General features: G+C 37.7%; 1 protein-coding gene across 1 annotated transcript; it reads right to left on the bottom strand.

Moving 5' to 3' along the window:
* Positions 1–138: 138 nt before the first annotated feature.
* On the bottom strand, positions 139–27032 carry CAND1 (cullin associated and neddylation dissociated 1). Its single transcript, XM_040061840.2, has 15 exons — positions 26860–27032; positions 22410–22553; positions 15425–15579; positions 13524–13647; positions 12824–13080; positions 12638–12743; positions 12014–12159; positions 10680–10972; positions 9881–10022; positions 7769–9262; positions 6894–6989; positions 5030–5199; positions 4765–4929; positions 4429–4536; positions 139–3363 (listed from the first exon to the last, which is right to left on the bottom strand). The coding sequence occupies exons 1-15, from the start codon at positions 26925–26927 to the stop codon at positions 3139–3141; spliced, it is 3693 nt and encodes a 1230-aa protein (XP_039917774.1). The 5' UTR covers positions 26928–27032; the 3' UTR covers positions 139–3138.
* Between the last annotated feature and the right edge of the window lie 522 nt (positions 27033–27554).

Below are 27554 nucleotides of genomic sequence, written 5' to 3'. Positions count from 1 at the left end.
CAAATACAAAAGGAGCAGAAATGGATTTTTAATTCATATCTGAGTTGATAAAATTTTTAAATAATCCTTCATCTGAGGGAAGCAATGCTGTTTACATGCCTATGTGCTGCTTTGTACACCTCATAAAAATACAACTGGTAGTAGTACAGCTCTCTTTATTTTGTCAACTGCTATATTAGACGCCATACTTGGAAGGAAAATTATATAAAAAATAAATTTACATGACTGAAGTGCAGCGTTCTTGAAGTACTCATAGGTTTCAATTTTAGGAAAAAACTGTCTTGTAAGGATGGCAAGTTCTTTCACTGAAAAACAGAGCATGAAGCATTTTTGAGATACAAAAATATTTTAACCCAAGAATCTACAATGCAAGGACTGGCCAACCATTTTTATAGTATGCACAACCTTGTTAATTTGTCTCAATTGTCTGTGTGCAAAGTGATGAAAAATACTACAGAAAGTTCTAATTTTACCAAGCATCCTAAGAGCAGCCTTTCAGAATGCTGGGTTTGTTTTAGTGAGAGAAATTTCCTACTTCAGTTTCAAATATTTAGCATTTAAAAAACAGCTACAGGTATTCCTGACACCATCTTTAACAGAATTACATTAATGTAATTGATCTAAAAGCATAAACATGCCAGATTTATACAAATACTTGGATATACAGAGGGAAAACCAAGAAAACTTCCAATGTGATCCAGTGAAAGTGAGGGGAATTTCAACACATAACATGGTTAGATTTTGTAACATGAATAAATTACCCCAGTAATTATGGTACAGTTACAATCTTTATGAGTTTGTCTTCCCACATCACCAAAATAACTACCTGCTATGTTGAGACAACCACACTCAGAATTCTGCAATCTACAGGGAAGACTTAGCTCTTAGGTTCCCACCTGCTTTGTCAGTTGTCAAAGTGAAGATTACTCTTCTGCAAGAAAGCATTCACTACATAATATAGCACAACCTTCCCTTCTGTCCTTAAGTTTGCTCCGCTGTAATGTACTGTAAAACAAAGTGAAGATGATCTGCCTGCACCACATCAGATGCTTGTTATGGTAGCACATAAGCACACACAGATCTCTCAGCTACGAATATTCTGTTCACTTACCGTTGGCACCTACTCCCTTTTCCTATCTTAGCCTCACAGTTCATGGTTATCATACCATTCTCACATCTAACTTTAGATCTATAAAACATCTTAATATACTCTGAAAACTTAATGCAGAAGTTCAAAGATTAGTCTGACAACTAAATAGCACAACAGATTCTTAATTAGGAGGCCTGTATATTGCTGCAATTAGAGTAGATGAATACAGTAAGATAACATATACCTAATTCACAGTGCTTTTTCTACTGTATGGTTTCTCTCTAGTCATCCCACTCCTTTTCATGACATTTAGATAAGTTGGTACGTTTAATCTCATTTATTTCTACTTCTAGAAGACAATTGTTACATTAGTATGAAGATTTTGGAGACAGATAAAGCTACATTTTCAAAAATTTCTACAGCATTAGAATTGTTACGATTGAATGAGTTCATAGACTTCTTTGTTCAGGTCCGTCTATTATAAAATGTACCAATATCTCCTCTGCTTTTCCCAAGCTGCAAGCATTTAAGGTGAAGATTTTGCCCCCAAGCCCCAATGCTCACAGTAAACTCTGAGGTCATAAAAATGAATGATTTTTCATCATCGTAGCAGCTTATGCCACGTACCCATGTAACAGGTTTCCAAAATATCAAACTAGCTAAAAAATACCAGTTAACTAAAAAAAATTTAAATTCATATCTGACTTGGGAAAAAAAAAAAAGACAACTAAGCAGTTCCATTAAATAAGTAATGAAGCAGTGGTCCCCCATCTTTTGTTATTAAACTCCCAAATCCAGTTCATTGTGGGATTCCACTTCTGGTCCTTTTCCAAATTACCTCAGTGTATCCACAGAAGAATGTTTTCTTCTATTTGCTGTCTATCTCTCTCCAGCCTTTTGGCCATTCCCTGTTTCCTGTACAACACTTGCAGCATTGCAGCCTACTGGTGGTACCTTGTGTCAGAACAAAATGAGCCCCTGGCAACACTTGTCTAGGCAACACCATGTATTAGTGCCTTAACAAAAGCTGTCAGATGAAGAATAGGAGATAGAATCCACTGAAGAAACTTCTTTCATACTTTTAAAACAAAAGCAAAGTTCAGGAACCACTGAGCAGCTATTGTTTTCCCTGCTCATTTTACCTCCATCTTGTTTCCTTCCAATCTTATGGTTTGTCCACCTCAGTTCCAGTGGATTCAGTCTTTGGGAATAAAAACCCATGAAAACTGCAGAAATTGTTATGTTTACTGTAAGAACATCTGCAGGGTCATATTACTGGCATTTTAAAAAGCCAGGTTAAGACAAACTTTCATTCATCCCTTCCTGTATGAATGGCCTGTATGTCAAAATACCTGAAAACTGCACTGATACAGTAGAACTTATTTTAACTTGCATTACGAATAAACTGCACATGCTGTTTTACAGACAATATATATTTGTAAACTTGCTCATGCAAAATTAGTGTGCACAACAGGGATACTGGTTTTCTAATCCCCACATCTGTAAAAATGACATTTATGTCTGCTCTTTTTGAACTGTGCCCAAACTCTCTTTTTAATATAATAAATCTTACACATAATTGATCTGCCAGCGAACCAATTTATGAAGCCAAAACAAAAAAGAATAAAAAGTTATACAAAAAATATGGTGCACCTGGACACTTGATTTCCACCTCCCCCCATTTTTTGTTTACAAGTAGAAAGAATGAATAAAAGAAAAAAAATCATGGTCACAAAATTTCGACATTTTAATCCTAGACATTACAGGGCAAATGGATGTCGGAATTTATTTCCATACACCACGAGTCAACTTTTTAATTCCCAAATGAGGCCAAATCCACTAAAACAAGAGTGGTTAAACTCTGGACTATGGAAATGCATTTCTGGAATAAATGCTATAAAAGCAATTATGGGAAAAGCCAACTGCCTCCATAAAGGTAAATAAAGTGGAACAATGTGTAGATTAGATACTTTTTCTGTTTCTTACTCATAACCTGTCAATTCAGTGCATCATATGGTTCAACATAATGGTCCCCATTAGACAACCATCTAACTAGTGTCCATTGATTCCAAGTTAGTGGATGATGAATCTTTTTGGATACTTTCAAAGATGGCTGCCAGCTCAGGGTTAGAGCTTATCTGTGACTGAAATTCACTCATTAATGGACTCTTCTCTGCTTCTGGAATGGTTAGAAGTGCTGCTACAGCTCTCATAGCAGATCGTTTTAGTTCATCTTGCTTTTCAAACTCCTGTTTCACTGAGTTCGCCTTCACCTATGGGAAAAATTAAAATATGTTTGAAACTTTATTCAACCCTGCCTCTGTACCACTTAAAAACTGTACATTAAAAAAAACGTATTTCCTCACAAAATGATCTAAGCTCTAAAAAAAACCAAAAAACCAAAAAATACCCCCAAATATCTTTTTAGCAGAACTTTTACCAGCAGTTTACAAATAGACTGAAGCTTCAACATTGCAAGGTAAGCAAAAAAAAGCTGTAAGCTGCCAAGTCAATCACCAAATCAAAGCAACTACAGCAGCCAACCTTTAGCTAGTAAGGTCAGTAAATGACTTTAAACTGCTATTATCACAGCACTCCCAGCTTCCAGAGCACAGAACTTTTTAAAGAAGTTGACCTTCATTAGAATAACTGCTTAACCTTCTGTTGTTATTCTCACAGATATTTCAGATATTTTAAACATAAATTATAATTAAAGGCAGTCAATTTTCATTATGTGGAATATAGCAGACTAGAGTAATGGAAAATCAAGGTAAATCAGGCAATAAATGACTGTCCGAGCATGCAGGTGAATCGAGACCAGAGCGGAAAAGGAAGGAGACTAACTACAAAGATTCAATAATCCTGTAATATAAATGAAGAGGGGGTAAATGACAAAAAGTCTTAACAGAAGTCTAGACAAAAAGTCTAACAAAACCAGGACTACTTTACACTGCCTTCATCAGCCAAATGTTTGTCTGAAACAACACCATGAGAAGTCAGGAAAACTCTCAGTACTCCAGTTTCACTATTTATAATGAAGTGAGATTTACAAGTTGCCCAAGTGACAGCTAAATTTTTAAGGAACAAAAGAAAACGCATCAAAGAAACAAAGGATTTTTAAAAAGAAGCTTACAAATCTACCTCTCCATTGGTAATTTAAATAAATTTAACACTTGCACAAAGATGCATTCATTTCTAATCTAATTATCCTGCCTACTGCAGCTGATCAACTATAACTCAGAAAATGCTGCAGCAGTACAGAGGTATTCTTTAAACACAAGTTCATTTATATTCCTATAAGAAAACACAAAATAATGAACTCAAATAAGCTGAAATACCTTAGTTGTACATGTAGCACGCAAAGGTTCGACGAGCCTGTCCAGTCTCTGCAGCACCGCGCTCGGACAAAGGGTAGACAGTCTCACCAACATTAAGAAGGTCAGCATCTAGGGTGAGGAAAAAACCCAATCCAACAACAGTTATGCCTGGCACATATATGGAGATACATTTCCCACCATGCTGTGCAACCTTTTGAACAGTCACACTTTAATGAAAATGGCAAATGTAGTGAAGTACTTAAGCATATGAAGTAAGACTTTTACCATTTCAGTCTATTCACGATTTGAAATATTTTAACAAAGTCCCTGCTTTCACAGAGAAAAATTACAGCTAACCTTAATATCATAGTGATCCTTTAGACCATCTTCAACATGGTTTAAGAATTCAAATATATCTAGTCTATCCAAACAGCTATCCAATAGAGTATACATGCACTCGAAAGCTGCTTTCCTTATGTCCAATCCATCATCAACTGTATGCTTAAATGGTCCCATTTCCACCTGTCAGTGGCAAAAAAAAAAAAAAAAAAGTTAAGTAATACACTTCTTTTAAAAAATAATCTACTTACATATTTAGCATTGTTTTTCTCAGTTAACTTACCTCTCTGATTAACTCCTTTCTGACTTTTGTTTCATTGTAAAGATGAGGAAGCACAGTATCTAAGAGGTCCCTTATCAAAGATGGTTTATTGTGGGCAGCTGAATTAAATGTCACTAGGGCCACTCTCCTGACATTGAGATCTGGGTCCTCCAGAGTTTTCAGAAAATCACCTGCAATCACATACAGGAAGAAAGCAACCTATGAGGATCTTTTTCATTTGCAACTTTAAAAATATCTTTGCTTAGTTTTAAACTTTCAAAAAGACACCTGCTGTTTCAGCATGATTACACAAATAAAGGATTAATTATAATCACATGAAAAGTATTAATATAACTGATATATAGTATTTCATATAATGAAACAGTAGCAGGAGAAACACCATCAAAATAAACGGCCATTACAATGACATGTAATTTTTTTTCCTGAAGATGTAGCATGCAAATTAATGTAAAGTACATTTAATATTTCCTTTTCTCTATTTATTAAAATTCTCTCAAATATGCATTAGAAAATCCTTTTCAATTTCTGCAGTTCAGGAACTTGAAAACACCTCTTAAGGAAACTATCGACATGCTGATTTTTAACCCCCAAATTGGCATATACTGAGAATACCTAAATTACTATAAAATAGGCCAACTCAGTATATATTAATGTAGCACCACCTATCCCATCCCATCCTACCCTACCTTTGGGCATTTTTAAATTAGATTTTTCTATACTTCTTTAATACAGGCTTGTTAAAATAAACGACTGCATGAATATATCCTCAATGTTTGTGAAGTTGTACTAGCAACTTCCATGAGGAATGAACATTTCCTAAGGAGAAAACCAACAAGGTGTAAAAACAAAGTCTCTTACATCCACCAAAAAGCTGGGTAACAAAACTCAAAATGACCATAATTTTTTGAAGTACTAGATACTGATAGCTTTTTGATTGAATAATCAATAAAGATTTCCAGAAACCAAGGGGCAAGGCAGCTTCAGTGGGAGGGGGAAAACACCTATAATTCTTGAATATATTACTTCCAAAAAAAAAAAAAACCAACACAAAAAACCACAGTGATAAATAACACACAGTAACCTTGCTCTTCACAAAACTTTATGCTTTTAAGCATAAATTTTCCTCTCCTATTAGGTTAAGAAGCATAGACTATTTTTTTACAGATCTTTATACCTGTAATCAAGTATAAAACATTCGTAACATATTAAAAAAAAATGTACAAAACTTTGTTCTACAAATGAAAAAAGAAAAAAAGCCACAGCATTGCAAAAGTCTTTGTCACACTGATATTACACAGAAAGCTCTGGTTACCTTATCCCTGTATAAAAATACACACAATTCCAAATGCTTTCAGACCACAAGCATTACAGAATCATAACAATCTATATTTACAATTCAAAACCTGGTAATACTCAGACTAATTCACACAAGCATACATGTTTTAAGTGACTGAATATAAAATATTTTCAAGACCACACTTCTTGTAAATACAGTACATCTTACACACTAAATATAGTACATCTTACTACACCAAACTGACATAATTTGGCAGAAATTGGGGAAAGGAAATCAGCTTTTGGGTCTCATCCTACTAAAAACATTAGCTTCTTGTATTGCCCATCACAAAGTGAATACATAGAATTTTTAATGACACAATTTTTACTGCTCAGAATTCAAATAAATTAGTGCTAATAGAAATAACTGGCTACTATGGAAATATCTTGTAACTTTTTCAACAGTTATTATTAGCAGCTAATTCTAGTATCTTCAAAATATTTTCTTCTGGTAACACAAAAACCAAATATTAAATGTAATTCTCCTGCCTGAAAACATAGAAGCTGTCAGTACAAGTTGAGTACTTACCTATGCAGTTCTTCAAGAGTGGGTCTATGGGTTGTGGATGATCAGAAATTGTGAACTTAACAGCAGTAACCACTGAACTTCGAGCATATGAGGACCCTAATATGAAACAAAAGTGTGAACATGCAGGATTAAAACAGAACTACAATGGACTCTAAATCATGCTCAATGCCACTCATTCCTCTTACGCTTCTAATACCCTTAAGAACAGCAAACAAGAAAAGCTATTTATTACTAGCAATGTAATACGTAACTCAAATAAACCTACAGATAGAACATTTGAAACAGGGGAAAAAAGACGTAGCATTGTAATAAGCATGTAATGTTATCTCCTATGGGAAATTTGAGCAATAAGTCTATTAAAACAGATTACTTATGATCACGCATAGGCCTACAAAACGATCCTCCCCTTTACAGCAGAAGCACGTGAAGAAAACACATGAATATGGTTCTTGATATGAGACTGATTATTAAATTATACGCAAAGATCTCTCCTAACTCTTAAAAATATCAGAATCCTTATCTGAAAATTAGGAGCATAATAATTTACTCCAAGAGGTCAAAAGGTTGCAATTGGCTTGTTAATGTGTCCCTTAGTTGTCCCTGCTCCTTCCCCTTCAAGTTTATAGCTCTTCCTTAAACATAACATTGCTAATGGAAAGATAAAGTCTGAAAGCAGAACACAAGTAATTCTTGTTGTGTATGACTAACAAATTCTAGTAAAAGCAGAAAACCTTAACCTTCCATTGTTGGGGGAGGGGAGCAAAACTTCAAGATATAACATTTTTTAAGCAAATAATTTGAAAAACTAGATCAATTTATTAACACGTATCATAAAGCCATCTGCTCCAATACATACATGCATTACTACTTCTCACCTGATGCCAAATATCCCTTGAGTCGTGGAAGCAGAGTCTCTGGATCTATCAATGTAAGCTTGCCCAAGCATTCAGCAACAACATTCCTTGTACCCTCTTCTGCACATTCACAGTGTTTCAGGAGTAAGGCCCAGATGTTCTCAACATATGGTTTGAGACCAATCACTGACGCAGAGCTAATTATTTCTTTCAAGGAATGCAAAAGAAGGTATTGCCTCTTAGGTTGACTGGTTATTTCTTGTAGGACAAATGGCAGGTACTCAGGAAGATTTCCAACACTAATACTGCCTAAGGCGTATGATGCTGCTGATTTGACTTCTTCACTAGGAGAAGAGAACGCTTCCAGTATTACAGACTTCAGCTCAATTTGTCCGCTCAAGTCAATGTGATGCCCAACTTCCCCAAGAGAAAGCAAAGCCAAAAGACGAATGGAATCTGTGGACCTCGAGTTCTTAACATCTTGAATGAACTGACCTACGACAGCCGGTCCTTCCTTAGGGCAGGCTCGAGTAAGGGCAGCAACACATTTGGCAATGGAATAGTAAGACTGCTTGTGAGTAAGTGCTGTGCTCTGCGAGTACACCGGACCTGTTAACATGCGCAGTAAATCCATATAGCCTAAATTATTTGTACCAGTCACAACCAAAGCTTGGAAAAATTCTAGCATGGCACTAAGTGCTCCACCCTGAAGTAGGGGTGATCTTACCAGCCCAATAAGTTCATTGAGAATGGAGCCACTAATCTTTGACAGAGAGGAAGGATATACTTTAGCCAGCGTTGTCAGAAAACTGATGGCCATCTGTGATACGTGCATATCACTTTCACTAATCAGAGGTGGAAGCTCATCCAAGACTGCATCAATCATGGCAGCTGTCAAGCTGTCACTGTAATTCTTAATTAAAATATCTAGCGCAGAAAGAGTGCCCAGCTTCAAAGCTCGCTGGTTCTTTCTCAAAAAAGAAGCAAGAATAGGAACTCCTTCCCCAAGGATTGGTCTCAAATCTATCTTCAAAGGAGAACCAGCAATCAATGTCATGGCCTTCACTGTAGTTAACCGAGTGATCTCATTCTTCAGTCTCTCTAGAAAGATCTGAAGTGTACTAGGCAGGTCTGTGCCTAGACTGTCACCAAGGCTACAAATTATTTGACCCATGCAAGATATTGCCCTTTCTTTCACCTCCTGATCAATGTCAGCAGCCTTCAATCTCTTGATTGTACAAGTAAACAAATCTTTGATGTAAGGTGTAGCATCAAAGGAAGTAGGCTGGTCTAAAGGACGAATAACCTTCACAAGCTGCTGGGTAACCAAGAGTGCCTCTGATGTTATCTTGTAAAATGGGTCACCAACACAAGCTACAACTGGAGGTACCAATGCTTGAACATGAGGATGAAAGACTTGGGGAGAATGATTGCAGAGGATCACATACAAACAGGATAAAGCATCTATCTTCAGATTAGAGGAACTTGATTTGTCATTCAGTGAAAAAATTATTCCTGGAAGAAACAAAAAAATGTATTTTTAGAGTACGTATTTATAGAATCTGCTAGAACACTTCAAAATTTCCAATGGAAGGTAGCTATACTGAATTTATGCCTTCAAACTCCCCATCTTTCTGCTTCCAAACCCCTTTCATTTATCCAAGCAATTAGCTTTTAAGCTTCCTTTATCAAAAGACATGGGCTACTTAATGGTTTATGACATATTTTAATTATAAAGAAATTCTGAACCTTTAACATCTCCAACCTTACTTCTCACCATTACTTCAAGTTTCAACATTTTAAGTTTTAAAAGCTCAACTACGGAAAAAAGATATATTCCTCCGTTCGGATGGAAGAGAAGGCAGTTTGATTTTGTAATTAAGAATCAAATTAACGTCTTTTTTTTATAAAGAAGAAAAAAACTTCAATCTTCTTTTCAAGATTAATGGAAATACATGACAAATATTTATATGGATACACATAATAGCTGATTATTTTGCCATTTTCTTTCATCAGAAGCCACACTTCAAAGCTTTTGCAAAATGCACAGTTAGGACTTAAATATTTTGATGTTTCAGAATTTCCCATACCATTTATTAATAAGTATTTCAGTTAATGCTGTGTTTCTCATACCTGGAACAAGTACAGGAACGTGTTGTGTTAGGGCTCCAGGTAACACATTTACTAGCTCAGTCAGCATGTTGAAGCAGCACTGACGAGTCTTCACACTTTTCTCCTTCATCTGTTTGTGCAATGCTTTAACTATGTTGGGAACCTGTAATCATCACACATCTCTTAACTGATTCAATATCTGACATTTCTTTCATTATTGATCACTGGGGAGGTATAAAGAAATACGTGCATCCTAACCCCCTGATTTCTCTACAGAACTAGAGAAGTTGTAGAAACACAGGGAAATAAAGATAGAAAATGCTTTAAAGAAGTAATTTAGTTCTGAAAGGTGATTTGCATTAATAAAACTGGAGAAAGCAACAATTGAAAAGTCATCTAAATAATTCACTTAGAAGAAGTTTTTCAGCATTATCCTTTTCATTCTGCAAATAAAATATGTTGCAGCAGATAAAGTTTTGTCTTGATTGTTGGTGCTTATGTCCAGATACAGAATGCACAAAGTAACTTTTGCTTTGGCAATTTGGCTAAAAGACATAGAACAGGCAACTTTTACAGGTGAGTAAGCAACTGAAATTAAATAAGCATATTTGTATGTGTCAATTTCAGTTTCTAAGACTGTTGCAATTTTTTGGGCCAGTTTACCCGGCTTGCTCTCTGTGTTAGTACTACAGGAATAAACTGTGACCTGTGTATGAAGAAAGCATGACAAAGCACATTGAATGAACTATCCTTATGAACAGGGTGCAATTTCAACTTGTCTTCTCAAGACACAAAGATAACAAAAATATTCACAAATAACCTGACTCTGAAGCATTGTCAAAGGTGTCTCTCCTTGTTCCATTGCATCAGGATCACAAAGCCAACTTTGCACAGGTCGAGTTTGTTTTAAAAGAGAAAGATATGCGTGAAAAACATCTGCTTTAACATTCTCTTCACGTTCTTTGAATCTGGCTATTAATGCAGGAGATACGGTTTTGTAGAACTCCGGAAGCATTTCGTGTCGTGTGCTAACCACAGCATCCAGACATTTAGCAGCTGCACGCCTCACTTTCCAGCTCATGTCATCATCATCACTATATTCATCATCACTCCCTTGAAAAAATAAATTATGCATATGTTCAAGTCTACACATGCAAAGCATAAAGTTTTATTTTAAACAATTAAAAAGAACACAGTTGGGTTCTTTGCATAAGATACATGAAGAAATGCGTTCAAAATTATGTTAAAAACCATACATATAAAAAGCCTTCTACACAGCCTAACTTGTAATTCTCAGCCAATTTTTTCACACTAGTCTTCTACACATAATAATTTAAACTGCAAATAGGAAAAGGAGCTCCCCATCATATTTCCAGCCTGACTACTGATTTAAAGCATATTCTTCTTTATTCATGTCATAAGTAACAAAGGAACAGTGAATACTAGCTGATCAAGATTCAACAAATTATTCTGTCTGCTTCTTTCTAAATCAAACGATACAAATCAAACTATACAGCATCCCCCCAAATAACAAAAAGGTAGAAAATAAACAATATAGATTTTTCAGGTATTAAGCAACAACTATACAGCTCACTCCTTTCTAAAGTAATGAGAATTTTATGCCCTCAGCTCAGATTACTTGTCTGTCCAAGTTTTCACAAAGTTTACACCTGGCAATGCTTGCCACCATATCAGCAATAAAACATCTTATGCCTTTCAGTCTGAAACACTTTTATCCTACCGAAAAATACTGAGTCTTTTTCAATCTATTCTGATTTTATGCATTAGGTACCAATATATTACAGTGGAAAGTAGTGAGAAGCCTTTCCCATGCTGTATATATTTTTCAATTCATTAATTGATGTTCTCACTTTAGTTATAAGCTTCTGCCTTTTTCCACCTTTGTATTTTGAAATACTTGTCTTGTATTTTATGTTCACTCTCAGAATCACTGATCTCCAGAAACAACATCCCATATTTTTATTCCAAGCAGTGAGTTCATTAGCCATGTTTAAAAGAAGTACAAAATTTGAATCAAAGTTCACAAGTCATTCAAATGCTGGTACTCAGGAGTATTCCTACCCATATCAGTTTTCACAGATGGGTGCAGGATCAAAAGCTCATCCTCTCCCCAAAACCAAAAAGAGAACATACCTTGATCATCATCATCACCGCCATCAGCATCCATAGCATTCTCATCTTCATCTTCGTCATCATAATTGTAATTAGGATCATAAGTAAGATATTTAAGACAAATGTTTATAATAGTTGATACATGAGGATAAACTTCTTTAGGACACCTGTGTAATATAAAAATACAATTAATGTCAATTTACTTTGAAGGACTAAAACATTCCTGAAAGATTTCATGTTGCACACTGTACTTTGGAGAATAGCCAAGACAACATCAGGGCATGCATCTGAACTACAGAAATTTGAAGGGAAGGTCAGAAAGGGCAATGCCACTTTGTAACAGGATCTGTTAGATTGGAAGGTTGCAAAGGACTCAGATACGCTTTTGGGTACCAATTTTTTATCACTACTATTGGACACATGTATTATTAGAATACTTCCCACCTCTTGTTTGCACAAGTAGAAAGTTTGTAGAGTACAGACATAACATGCTGCTTAAAAGTTATAAGATAGAGTTATAGGAACTGTTCCAGCTCAAAGCTTGCAAGAGTATTCTGAATGAAGCAAGCTGTTGCTTGACAGCTTACAACCAAATGACACACTATTAGATCTTAAGCCTGAAATAGGTACTCATGAATGACTTACCTCCTAACAAAAGATTCAAAGGCTTGAATGCAGTACTCTCGCAGTTCATCATCATCTACATTACAAAACTTTACAACCAAAGGAATTATTTTCTCAAGATATTCACCTGGTAAGAGAAAAAAATTAGCTAAGTAATTACTCTCACTGAAAAACTGACATAAGAGATAACTTATATATTTTTCTTACCTATTCTGTGACCTGCTTGCCTACTGATAGCAGCAATACACTGTATATAGGTCCTAGTTGTTGACATGGAATCATTTTTAGACAGCTCTGTCAACAGATGTTCAATGAGGTCAACAAAAACCATATTGCCACAACTCATAACCAGGTGACCAAGAGCAATGATAGTTCTTTTCCTCACAGCAAGTCTTGGGCTGGTCAGCTGGGGGAGCAGACAGGTCAGAATTGAAGGATGGAAGTTAACAAGCAGTCCTCCTTGCCTTAAAACAGACAAAACACACACTCAAAACCAATTGAAAACACACGCTCAAAACCAATTGAATCTAGATAACTTTGTTCATATACTGTAAAACAATCCTTCAAATAGTCCCCCAACATCACAAAGATTCCAATCAAATATTTAAATTTCAGGTTTGGGAACTTTTCAAAAGAAGAAATGAGTTTAAAATATACTCTCAAAGCAATAAACATTAAAATAACCTTAAAACTACAGTTCTCAGAAGACTAAATAATAATTGATGTATCATACAATTATCTTCAATACATTCACTTATTTTTTCTAAATAAAGTTTCATCTATACTTAATATTACCATATTATTTCATATGACTGAATAATTGTATTTTAACATTTGGAAAACTGAAGTTCAAGTTTTAAGGAGTATTTATGAGCATTCACCAGCATATTAAAGGAGGAATGTTTACCTGCTTAGCATATCAGCCATGATATCCAGTGCCTCCAGTTGAACAGACACATCTTCCTGCTTGGCTATAGCGCTAGTGAGACGTCCTGTGATCTTTTTGCAAACATTAGCTGCTAATGCAGAACCTGGAAGTACAACAAAACCTCAGCATTTCCGTAATATTAAAAAAATTCAGCTTTTAAAACCAGAGATGACATTTGTTACTATGGAAAGCAACCCAATCTACATAAAGAAGGTTTTTCCACCCAACAAAACAAGCTTAAATGGCTACTCTGTTTGCTAATGCCACATATGCTTTGCATTAGAGCTAAAATACTATCTACGTACAAACATACTAAGCAGGAGGGCTTCTTGTCCCAGAAGGTATACACAACTGAAGAACACTGCTTTTGGAAGGGCAAGCAATAGAAAGTGAAAGCCACAAGTCTAGAGCAATAAATGAAAGGACTGTAGGTAAAAATGAAGGTATAAACTATACGGTAAAGAAAAGCACAGAAGTAGATAGAGCCACTTCTAACGGCAAAAAAAAAAAAAAGGCAAAATAAAATTATTTTGCACAAGAAGCTACTTAAAAATTAAGTACCTGAAATACCGTTGAAACATTTGATAAAGGGGGGGAAAACTTCTATCAAAAGTATTTTAAAATACAAGTAAAAATGTCTTTATAACAACTACTTCATAGTTCCCCCTTCCTCCAATTGTCTAACACTGTTTCAAGTAATTATGAGAAGGAATGTTAATGACTGCCCAGTGGTTAGTACTCATCTTCACCTGCATGAAATTCTTCTAGTCACATTTTGCAAATTTCTTTGTGAAACTAATACCATTCCAACTGATGGTAAATCTAGTCTATAAACATTATGGCTCATTCTTAACTACAACTAAAATTAAAACATAACAAGTGGACGGACAGTCTATGTGTTACCATGAAGGCTAAGAAAAAGAGACAACAACCTGTGTTTGAGTGGGGAGCAAGACATAACATGTTGTTTATTTTCATACTAGGAATATTAATTATATTGAAAGACTTTGCTACATTTTTGTTTGAGCTTTACCTCCACCCAAAAATCTCCTTCTGTTTTGTGTAGGCAAAAGAGTAAAAGCTTAAAACAATTTACTTAAAATTATTTATTTATGTAAAGCTTATGCAACTCACTGCTGCTTGATAGAAGCAAGATTACAAGTCAATTTTTAAAAAGGATATTAAAATCAGAGCATTTTTTTTTATTTCAAGAGATCTCAGTCTCTAAAAATGTAATTTCCAAAGCCTTCTTAATCACTCTCTATTCTCATTCACATCTTACACTATGATATCAGAAAAGCACTTGAGTAAAAAAGTAATGCTATTAACTGATGAGCTGTTCAACATTAGTGTCTCTTTTAGAGGAAAGATCCTTCATTTAAACCTCCAGGTAAGACTTTCACTAATTTAACAGGCAACTGCCAGAAACACAAGGTCCTCCCCAAAACAATTCCTGTAGAGTGAGACAAGAAATCAGATGGCTAAAGAAAAATACAAGAGTTATAATCAATTTTAAAGTGTATTATCAATCAAAGCCCAAGATGAGATTTAGCTATTAGTACAGCCTAGATGTGCTCCACCAAGCAACTATTAAAACAGAAGCTTTTACAACTTATTATACTGAAGTTCATATTAGCTGAGTTTGTTTTCCTCATTAACGTATCCTTCAGTAAAAAAAAAGTTGTTAAACTAGTAAAATTTGGCAATATAGTCAGAGAATGAGAAACTGAAAGGGTATTTGTAGCATGTTTCTACCCTAACTGAAACTAGTTTCAATGTTAAATTAACTGAATCCTCTTCCCTAAAACCCTGAACTTCTTTATTTTTTTGAATTAGTAAACTATACAACTACTTAAAGTCTTTAGTACAAAATGCCTTACCACTGGAAGCTGGGGGAAGTTCTCCAATCACAGTTTTAAGACCAATGCTTGAAATGTCACGTAATTGTTCTTTATCTGAAAGCATGTTTGTACAGAGGGTATCTACAATGGTCTCCACTTGATACTCCTTCACTTTACTCACCAGAGGTCCCAGGCTGTATAAACAAGAGGAGAGTATTAAATTTGCAACAATATTATTTCAGTATTTTGCATTCAAGTAATAAACTTAAGGTTGGTTTTGGTAGCAACAGAAAGCAGAATTTTAAAAACAGGAAACCTTCATCTGGATGGGCTGATAACTTGCCGCCATAAATCTAGTACCAAACCTAGTACCATTTAGTACATGTTTTTTATTTGCAGCTGGAAATTCATTCTGTATGTCTCTTCTGCTTCGGTCTCAAAACCAGAGTCCCTCTTGCTTCTCAGTTCAGAAGATTTATAACAAAAATTAACCTAGCCAGAGCCATCAGTTTACATGTTTGACCATCAGTGCCTGAGTAATTCACAGACAAGTAAACAATATTCTTAATTACTACATCTTTATTCTATACAGCATTTGGATTCAATCACGCCTCTATGCAGTAAGACAAACCCAAAATACATCTTAAATCCCCAAACCTGTTGTAGGTACCCCAATGCTGCTACTCTTTTTCCCACGTCCAAGAATTCACAGGGGCAAGACCTAATTATTATGAAATTGTAAAAAATGCCCAGCAGAAGCAAAAGGCAGAAAGCAAGACATGCAAACAGGGGAAGGACATGGACAAGCAAGCCCCTGCACTCAAGCACTATGTGTGACTTACTGCATGATAGTAACCAGAGTAAGATTCAAAGTTTTGGCATCAGTGGTCTGTCACCATGTTAGGCAAACCTGGAGATTCTCTTTTGATGGCCACACAACACCTTCCATGAACTCAGAACAGCGTTTGCACTTGAGGCACAACACTTAGACTAACAACCAGGAATATGCAATTCCCAAGGCAATCACACCTAGTACTTCCCATGCCTTCCTTCACAAACCATAACCTGCTTGGTTTCTTTCTCTTCTTATCCACCCTACTCATGTGGTAAAACCTGCTGAAAATACATTGGGGGGTGGGGGGGCAGGAGAAGGGTGGGCGGAGAGGTAGCAAAGGCAAAACATATTTGGCAAAAACAGGCACTGAAATATCACTTACAACTAACACAGTTTTGTTAATGCACAGAACTTGGAACTAATTTGACATTCGTCAAACTAGGGCACAGATATCTAAAACTGATGCTTTATGATCACATCAATGCCACAAATTCAGAAAGATTGCAATTTAATCTATTTGCAGAGTATTTAATGGAGATTTACAGATAACCTTAAAATAATTACATGAGAACAACTTTGGAGTTACATTTTTAGAAGATACAGCATACAGATAATTTCAAGAGAACTGTTAGTTAAGATACTGACTGGTATCTGATCAAAGGCATAAAAAGAAGCCCTTTAAGTGCACAGAAATGAAGACGTTTCTCACTTGCTTCAGCAGATCCTGCAGAAATGAACAGCTCTGACAGAGCTCCCTTCCTTAAAAGCAGTCAGAACTCATGCCCTAACCTGACACTGCCCTTTAATTCAGGGAAAGAGCACTGTACTGAATCTCTTTAGATTCAACTATCTCTACAGCCACTAAACCCTGAGTGTAAGGAAGGGTTTAGAGGACTATATCCACAATCTAATCTGGTAATTTAACTGCTTCAATTATGTTAAGTTAATAATGCATTATTAAAGTAATTTCTGAACACTAATATTGGTAAAGACTTTTTGCCTCCAACTGAAAAACTCCTGATAAATCTGTATACAAACATCTGCAAACACAGATTATTACAATAATTATCTCTGACACACAAATCCATCAAGCTATCCCCGGCTGCAGTTGAAACATTTTCTCCAGTTGCTGAAAAAGCTCACAGCTTTCTTCACAACTTGACTTGATTCTTCAGCCAAGCTTTCCCTTCACCGTGATTCATTGACACATCTATATATAGAGTTTCTCTTCAAATACACACCACTGTCAGTCAGTGGCTACTTACAGCACTTTTGCATGCATCTACTCTTGGTGGATAGTAAATTGTTTTGCAAGCAACACAAGCACAAATCAACTCAAACAGAAACCATACCACAGAATTCCAAGGTACAATGACTCCACAGTAGTCCAGAGAAATTAAATTCCCTGTGAATTTCAGTCAACAGACTACAGTATTCGAGGTTAAAACCCCCTTGTTTTAAACCTGAACTGATGAACTACTGAATTCTTTTGATTTAAATATGCTTATTTTTCAAATGAAACCCATGAGTACTTAAAATAATCACAGCACAGGCCAGTCAATCAGATTCATCCCGGCTAAGAATGGGAAATACTGTTTTGTTTATGTTCTAAAGATGACCAAACTACTGGAATGATATTAACACACACTATAAATTACAGTTTCTGGAAAGTATTAAGCCATATTTTACCTGAATCAGCATCTTCAGTCTGATTTATTCAACCTATTAGTTCAGCAAAGCAGACATAACAATTGTGAAGTAAATTTTATAAAAGACTACCCTCAAGTTTTTCTGGCCTTCAAAATCAGTAAATATCACTTACAGCCTTTATTATTAGTCCCAGATTACAACCCAATCTTATGAGAAATCGACAATAAACTATAACCTTCTTGTATCAAATCAGTTCTGACTGCAAAGTTTTGGCACTTAAGTATGTGTTTTGCACACTTGAAGGCCATTATGGATAGTTTCAAGTGCTCTTCGATCTTTTCCCTTTCACTAGACAATAATTTTTGTCTAGGTTCTCTCAAAGTAAAAAACTCATTCAGTTGCCTATGGAAATAAAAAGCAACACACTGTCTCCTTTAAGTTACACACATTTAGAAATAAAGGTGTTCATTGCATAGCTCCATATTAGGAAGCTGGACACCAACATATAATCAATTATAATCTCCAACTGGCATATTTTAACAGCACATTTATTTACAAGGAAGAATTAAAATTCACAAATTCAAAAAAACCCAGAACATTATTCAAATCACTAGTATAGCATGATGTGCAGTAGTATATTACCAAAGCATACAAAATGCTTCAAAGCTGCTGAACTGGATCAGCCACACAGCAGCCAATACATGCATCATCCTGTTCACACTAATGACTCAGACTCACAGTGTCAGGCAGAGCTCCCCTATATTGAACTCTGCCCAGAGAAGTCACTCTGATAAATGCAGAGAAACTGCAGTATCACAAGAGAGGAATCACTGGAAGTGCTTACTTTAATCCCACCTTTTTTTTCATCAAGATAGATTTAGGTACGTTTGACTTACTACTTCCAGTAAACTTTTCACAGGGTGAGCCAAGAAAAATTTCTATGTGCAGGTTTAAATGGCAGAATATCAAAGTGTTCAAAATGAGAAATAGTTCATCCTTAATCTGCAACACTGAACACATGAAACAATGTGCAATTTGGGCCAACAGAGCATTACCAAGATTATCAGCAATGAGGAACAAGCAATACCAACACAATACTTACACTTCAAGAAACCAAGCTGCTTGACTACACCAGATGCACATAATCTTAATAAAGCCAAAGGCAGTGTAACTACTGTTGCCTTCACATGCACAGGATACCGTGCTGGACTACACTTACAGCTATAAACTAAGGATATGCTGTAAGAATAGCTTTGTCCACACAGGCTGACAGTAAAACAGCCTATGACTATTAGATATAACATAAACAATTTCTTAAAAATAAGGAGACAGCAAAAATACATTTAATATTTTACATGCAATTAAGAAAAATAAAGTGAACAACCTGCTGTTACTGACATAGGTTTAATCTACTGCCTGCAGTACAAAGCTTAACAAATAAAATTCAGTTCCCTTCTGTAGGGTCAAAGATTAGAGCAGGTCAACTTTTACTTCAAGAATACTAATGCAGGTAATTAATTTTCATTTTTATTCAGATATGAACTGGACAATCATTTTGCAAGGTAGCTACCCAAATGCCCATGAACCCAAAAACTGACTTCTGCTTTGCTTTTACATGGTTCATCCTGCCCCAAACCAGGATAATGTAATTGAAAGGAGCAAGAACAAAATCACCAGTGCGCTTTGTAGAGATAGTAAGAAAAACGTTCATTGGCATTTTAACCAATAGAACTCTTTTTACTCAAGTGTGGAAGCAAGCAGAGGATAAGGCAAAACCAGGAACACTGCTCACTTGTTGCTACACTTGCCTAAAAATAAATACTGCTTTACGGTTGCTCCAAGTTGTGTCAAATCTGCTCTGTTCAGTGACCTCAAGAATCAAATCTTCAAAGAGTGACTCTTATGCAAGGGTTTTATTCAGAGCATTTCCGTTGATCCACCTGTAGAGGAAGTTCCCCTAACAAGCTGCAACACTTTTCTCCCTTCCTCAAGGAAAAAATCTATCTCAAACGCAGGTTGAAAAGCACATTGGGTTGTCTTAAATCCTCTTTCTGTGAGAGAGGGAATTGATACTTTAGTGGGTCATCAAGGGTCTGATGAAAGCTACTGCTGATGGTCCCTAAAGTTCACCACAGCATTTAAATTAAGAGAGATCTAAACACAGTTTATGCTTTCCTCAGCTGGAAGTGCCAAGAAATCCTTAACAATCCTTAACAGAAATACACAAGAGTACAAAATATTTAAAATAAAAAAGCCAAGAAAAATATACTGGCTGAAATTAACTTCCCAATGAATAAGGCTTATACCCAGTGCTGTAATCGATGGAAGACTTCAGACCAGCCTGAATTGACTTAAAAAACCTACAGCTTACTAGTGTTCAGCCTCTCCCATCCCTCACCCCCACCAATGCTTCTACCAACAGGTAAATTGCAAGAGGAAAGCACTAAGCCAGAAGAAAACTAAGTCCTTAAACCAGTCTGTAACAAAACCAGGTAAGAAGCAGTATGAGAAAAGGAACAAGGAGTACGAGAACAGCGAACAGGAAGCAGCCACAGCAATAGGCTTAAAACTGTCAGAACTGTATTGTGAGTACAAGCTGCTTTAAGAAGAGAATACTCTAAAAGAGTGGTGGGGGGTTTTTTTGCATTCAAAGCATAGCTGCAAGTGATTGGGACACAAACAAAAACCAAGACCAAAAACCCACAACTTGATGCGTTCCAGAATGTACACGTCCACCTTCTACGTGGATGTTCACAATTCACCTGCAAACTTTTCCATGATGTTTCTTGTCCTACTAAAGTAAATTTAACACTGTTTCTTAACATTATTTGGATTTCTGAAAAACACTCCAAACTTGAAAGAGATTCAGTCACATTAGTTAAATCCAAGCATCTTATCAATATATCAAAGTAAACTTTAAAAACTGAACTGTTAATAAGAACAGGATGTGCACATACACAGGAAGTCATCTATTTTCTCATTCTCTTCCCTTTGCAATCTTTTTTTAATAAGTTTTAGTAAGCATTATTTGTACTTTAGATCCTAATTTCTAACACTGCCATTAAAGATTGTGATATATTTGTCTATGTGCATTAATCTAAACTTCAGGACATCTTTAGGATGTACATTAGAAATTAGTATTGCATGCATGTAATGTAATGTAACTTTTCCACAAAATGCTATGGCACACAAAGACAATTCTAAGCCTGGGCCAAGTTTCACAACAATATGCTCTTCTGATTGAGTACAAGCAATCTGTTTCAAAGCCATGAAACCATGAGGAACTCAGACATTCCAGCAGTTTAAATTAAAAAGAAACAGGGTATTTTGTTTTGTTATGAAAAGGAGGTGGATAAGACACATTTCAACAACACTGCATCCCTGGTGACAGTAGCAAAAAAGCAGTGACAATTATAATGCTAATACACCTAACATTGTTAATATCTGGCTTGCAACTTGACATTCCTACATTAGTTTGTCTGTGCAAGGTTTTGGTTACCATCACTTAAAACACTGTGGAAGCTGAAACAAGCACTGCTTCCAAGTACATAAGCAGAGGTACACACGAGCCTTTTCTGCTTTGCTAGTGTGACAGGGCAAACTGGAAAGAGTAACAACCTGAAACAAACTTGGCTAGTCACAATGTGAAACTTCTCAAGCTCTTGTGTACGAAGTTTACTTCAATCCATACCTCATGGAATATAAGTAGTGTATATGGAGTATGGAGGGAAAAAAACAAAAAAACACAAACAAACAAACAAACCCCAAGCAAACAAAAACAAAAAAAACCCCACCAAACCTGAGCTCACAAACAAGAAACACTCTCAGGAACACCACATGCCTCTTATGAGGCACACAAAAAGCCAGAAGGCCAAGAACAAAAAGTCATAAGAAATGTAGCACCTCTTTAAAGAGCGTTCTGGAAAAGTCACACCATATGTGAAGCTCAATAAAGTGAGGAACAGAGGGCAGTGAAGCAACAGAAGTCTCTGAAAGGCAACTAAAAGCACCCTGAACCCATACAACATTTACAGTTCCTGTAAAGCTTGTAAAACCATTAGTGCAGTATTCTAAATGCTAGTGAAGTTACACATTTGATAACAGAGGCCATATCTTTACCATTTCATGTTTTCATCTCTGCTTGAAAACTACTCCAATACTACAATTCTTTCCCCACATATGACCTAGGGTCCCACCATCAAGTATCAATGTGACAACTACCACTGAATTATAAGCTTTTTGTATCTATTTAGCAATCAAGAATTATCACCAAAGAACAAGTGTGTTACTCACATCCATTCACCAAGGACTGCATATGCCATTTGGTGCCTGACACCCCAAATATTCATCTCCATGTCAACAAAACATAGGTTTTTATGTTACAACAATTAAGGCAGGTAGTCTACAAGAACGAGGGCTCCTTTGTGGACATCAATTTCAAAATTATTTTGTGTAGCAGTGGTCATTTGAGTTTTCAAAAGTGTTTTATATTGTTCAGTCATTAGACAATTCTTTACATCACAGAAAAAGAATACTTACCATTTGACAGCTAAGTTTTGCACCTCACCATTTTTATCTTCCAGTAATTTCAAAATCATCTTCACCACCTTTCTTTCACTGTCATCATCCAGCTTGATAGAATCTTTCTGCAGTTCTGTCATCAAGTCATTGGTAGCCATAAACCTGACAAAAGATGTGAGATAATCATTGCTAAAGGGATATGGGTTATTCACAGTGCTCAGGATTCAAGATTCTCAGTTTCCATAATTTGTTATCAAACAAATCACATTTAACATTGAATAATTGTTGTCTTTTTTTGTGATGCAAGTAGCATTTATAAAACAGAAAGGAAGAAAAACAGTATTTGAAAATGATAATAACTTTAAGTTGTCATCATCTTTCTCTTATGAGAACAGCTACATATTTTACATCCAGCATTCACATGATATTCCACATTATCTCCAGAAAGAAAACCGACACTTTCACAGATTTTAAACTGTCCTTTCATAAACTATGCTGATGTAAAAAACAAGCTTTTTAAACTTTGGGGTTTTTTAAACTTTCACCTCTGCTCTGAGTTTATTTTAAAACAAGTTTTGAGCAATAAGAAAAATATAGCTTCTCAAACATCCTCCCATAAAATTCACAAAAACCAAACTTTAATTAACAAAGGGAGAAATAAAAGTTAACTTAATGTTCCATGTGTTTTTCATTTTCTTGCCTTGTACAGGCTAGCTTGTTTACAGCCCAGAAAACAGCTGATCATTTATCCAGCCCACAATACAGGGTGCCACAATAAAGAACAAAATTAATTCCTGAGATATCAAGCAAATAAAATAATCTTTCATATCAATTAATTTACTATTTAATAACAGTCATATGCACCAATAGAACATACTGAAAAATTACTTTCCAAAAATATTGCCTTTATGCCTTCTGCTTCCTTTCCTTCTGAAGTCTGTTTCACAATCCATTTTTCTTTTGTAAGCACCCTCTCTCCTCAGAAGCAGCAATACAGATGTATTACTCAATTACAGATCCCATGGGCTTTGGTACTGACACCAACCCCCATTCAAAACTCCAAAGAAGCCTTTGTAGCTCACCAGTTAAGGGTGACATCTGGACTTCAGGCACATCAGCCTCAAGCAGACATCACTTTAGCTCAGGTCATGCTTGGAAGGTTATCTCTGCAGCTTGACTGTGTCAGATACTACTTTTTACCGAAAACGAAAGACAAGACTGCATAATCTTAATATGCATCACAAATGCCAGATGCCTAACCTCACATAATGGCCCTCAACCTCACATAATGGACTTCGTCCTATCTTTTAATAATTCTAGTCTAATGGTCTCAAGGTGTTTCTAAGACAAGACCTCATCCCTTTTTCACTCACTTCAACAGTCCCACTGAAGCAGGCCTGCAGTCTGACAGGAGCCAGATGTGCACAAAAACAGGCCCGGGATGCAAAGCATCAGTTTTTAAGCACAGTAAAGAAAAAGGCTACTTGGTAAGTAAAGGTAACAGATAGGACCTAAAGTAAGGACATACATGAAATTACACAGTACGATAACACTCAAAAACTGTTTCCAAGTTACTGCCGTATTTACCTAGTTTTCTTAAAAACTGAATAGCCTCCCCTCACTTCCTTGGTAAACAGCTCCTGTTTCCTAGCCTTAGAACTTCATGTCCACTCATCACCTACTTGTCAGTTCCTAAACTAAGCAGAGCATGCACATCCTCGGTGCACCAGCAGCCTCTGCACTCAACTACAACAGAGTTCTCCAGGCAGACTCCTCAACTGAAACATGCAAACCAACCCAAACGCCATAATGGAGTGGGGAGAACAGGCAGTTTCAGAGTAAAGTAGCTGGTATTTAGAAACATAGTTTTAAGTAGTTTCAATGTGACTTTTAGTCACAGCTCCTCCTGCCTGCATATCAAACTCAATGTGGCACAAAGCAGGCAGCGTTGTCAGCAGCTTCTAACCCCCAGCACTCAGAGCAGTCACTCTCCTGCTGCAGTGGGAACACTCCTTTTCCCACAGCCAGACTGTAAACTGCTACCTTACCTAACTGCCCATTTTAGCACTTTAGCCCAAGTTTCCGTGTGTACAACTGCAAGTATGTACATCTTCCAAGAAATACATATTCCAGCTCTGCATCAGACAGGTCAGTTTATCCAAAAATAGGAGGATTACATTTTACAGTAAACTGCTTACTTGAATGGTTGTTTTACACTCTGCTCCCTGATATCAACAAGATAACTACCCTGTCCCTATTCAAACAGACGTGATCTAAGAATAAATGCACTTACAATTACTAGAACTAAATACTATTTTATCCATTATGCAAATACACAATACACATAAAGTTTCATAAAATGTTGCTCCGTAACTTCTTTTTTATGGTTTGTAAAGTTAGGTTTTAACCTATGTTAAGTTTTTTTTTTTTTAATATTTTAGAATTTCAAAGTTCTACAAAGCTACTAGAATAGATAATTTTGAAGTGTGGTCTACTAAATGAACTACACAGGAAGTTTTAATTACACGCAACTGGGAGGAAAAAAGTGTTTGCTACAATTGCACTGGACAGGTATAACCCACCCCTTCTACACAGAAAGTTTTTAACTCATAAAAATCAGTATTTAGTACAAATCCACTGGAACTTACTGTAAGTCATCCTCCCCGTAAGCACAAAATGGAAATTTTACTTAATCACAGATACAAATTAGGATGAAAACAGTAAAAAAATCTTGTAACATTTAAAGAAAAAAAATTTCAGTCTTGTTTCAAAACAATTTAAAGAAATCGAGAGATTTTAGTTTGTCTATTTTTAGACTAATTAGTATTTTTTTTTATTTACAAAATTTCTAGTCTGAACTCTCCAGGGAATATAATACTATTAAAATTAGAAAGAAACTGACAAAAACCCCGTATGAAATTTGTGTCCAGTGCTAAAACACTTTGTCAAAACCTAACAAGATTATTCAAAACCCAGCTCTAAATATCACTACCTCTGTTTTCCTTTAGATTTTAAAATATTAAGAAGAGACTTGTTTGGATGACATCTACTGTAGTAATAAACTAAGCGCTGTGATGCTGCAGCAAAGCAACAAAACACAAGTGCACGACTTTTATGCCTTTTCCCTATATGTATATCTGCATTGACATACTCTCATTGACAAGTTAAAGCCTTCAAACTTGAATTTCTGGTTGCACTAAATACCAAAACAGTGTCGTTCTTTGTAACCTAATGCTTTGCCAGAGGTACTGTGTAAGTGTATCATCTCTGCTGATTTTTAACAGTTTACTTGTATTATGTCTTTTTCTGATAATTTACATTTTATCTTCTATTAATTTATTACAAAGTAAGCAAATGATCCAATGAAAAGTAGTGCTCCTGTGACAGATCTTGAACTTAAAATTAAGTTCCAGTCTTGTCCCTAGACAAGACTTAACTGTATTTCTCTCTCTGGATGCACAGGGGCAGTACCAAACTACATGAGGAGCACAAAACCCTACTGACTAAAATCTGCAGCATCAGAAGGATGTGAGCTTAGGATCACAGAATCATCTGAGTTGGAAGGGAACTCTGCAGATCATCTCATCCAACCCCTCTATGAAGACAGGGTCACCTAGAGCAGGTGACACAGGAACACATCCAGGTGGGGTTTGAAAGTCTCCAGAGGAGGAGACTCCATGACCTCCCCGGGCAGCCTGTTCCAGTGCTCTGCCACCCTCAGCGCAACAAAGTTCTTCCTCACTGAGTCCTATCTCTGGGCACCACTGAAAAGAGTCTGGCACCATCCTCTTGGCACGAACCTTTGATATAACTACACGCATTAATGAAGACCCCTCTCCTCTCTAAACACACCCAGCTCCCTCAGTCTCTCCTCATAAGCAGGATGTTCCAGTCTCTTTATCATCGTGGCCCTCCACTGCACCCTCTTGAGTCTGCCGTGCTGGCTGTCCCTTCCTGCTTCTCTTTGTAGAATCATAATAGGATCCATGATTTTGAAGTTGGGAAGAGACGAGGGAGGTCACCTCACCCGACCTCTGCTGCTCAAGGCAGCGTCAGCGACAGCTGGTTGCTCAGGGCTTCGTCCCTTCGGCTTCTGAGCATCTGCGAGGTCAAGAATTCAGACCTCCACCCTCGCCTGTCCCCACGCGAGTCAGCAAACCTGGCGGCCGCTCGACTTCTGGCTGCTGGAAATCTTTGCGTGGAGGCCGCGGCGGCGCCCGCACCGCCGCGCCCCATCCTTCACGGGCAGCGAGGAGGGGGGGGCTCCCCTCACGGGAAGTTTTTCCCGGGGTAGCACCAGCGGATTCGCGCCCAGCCCGGGCCCGCGGCACCGGCCCCGCCGCCGGGCACCTGCCCCCGCCCGGGCCGCCGCGGCACCAGGCCTGGGGTCGGCGCCCAGACGGCCGCAGGGGCAGCGCGGGCGCGGGGCCGGCGGAAGGCGCGGAGGGGCGGCGGCGGCGGATCCCACCTGAAGTCCTTGTCGCTGGATGTCATTTTCTCCAGCAGGTTGGAGATGTGGTACGAGGCGCTCGCCATGTTGACGGACCCGGCCGGGGCGCGGGGGGAAGGGACAGGAGGAGAGCAGAGGGCGGCGGCGGCGTCTTCCCGGCCTCGCCGGCTCCACTTCGCCCGCGGCTGCAGGGGCCGGGCCGGGCCGGGCCGGGCCGGGGGCGGCGGGGCGGGGGCGGCAGCTGCGGCGGACGCGGCGGGAGGGGCGGGGAGGCGCGCGCGGCCGCTCGCGCTCGGCGCCGGGTCGAAGGCCGGCGCTGTTGATTGGGTCCGCGGGCGGGCGGGAGGCGCGTACAGCCCTGTGACACCATGTGACGTCAGAGCGTACGTGGCGCAGAGCGTGCGCGGGAAGTTCAGGCGCCGCAGGAGAGTGGCGGGAAGGGGGGAGGGTTTCGGTGAGGCCAGCCAGGACTGCGTGTCCCAGCGTGCACCGCGCTCGCGCCCAGCCGGGGACATTTGCGATGCTCGCCGGGAGGTGTAGTTTGGAGTGTGGCGGGTGTCCCGCGCCGCGGTGGCCGCTGGGATGCAGAGCCTCATTGTGGCGCGGAGGTGGCGGTCGGGACGCGGGTGTGCCTGAGGGAGAGCGGGCTGGAGCGGAGCTGGAAGCGAACCGCGGCAGGCTGGGTGCTGTCCGCGTCGAAAGCGTCCTGCAGG

This window comes from Hirundo rustica, chromosome 4 (genome assembly GCF_015227805.2).
Source record: "Hirundo rustica isolate bHirRus1 chromosome 4, bHirRus1.pri.v3, whole genome shotgun sequence".
NCBI lineage: Eukaryota > Metazoa > Chordata > Aves > Passeriformes > Hirundinidae > Hirundo > Hirundo rustica.
Note: the sequence above shows the minus strand (reverse complement) of the source record. Positions and strands in the feature narration are given on the sequence as shown.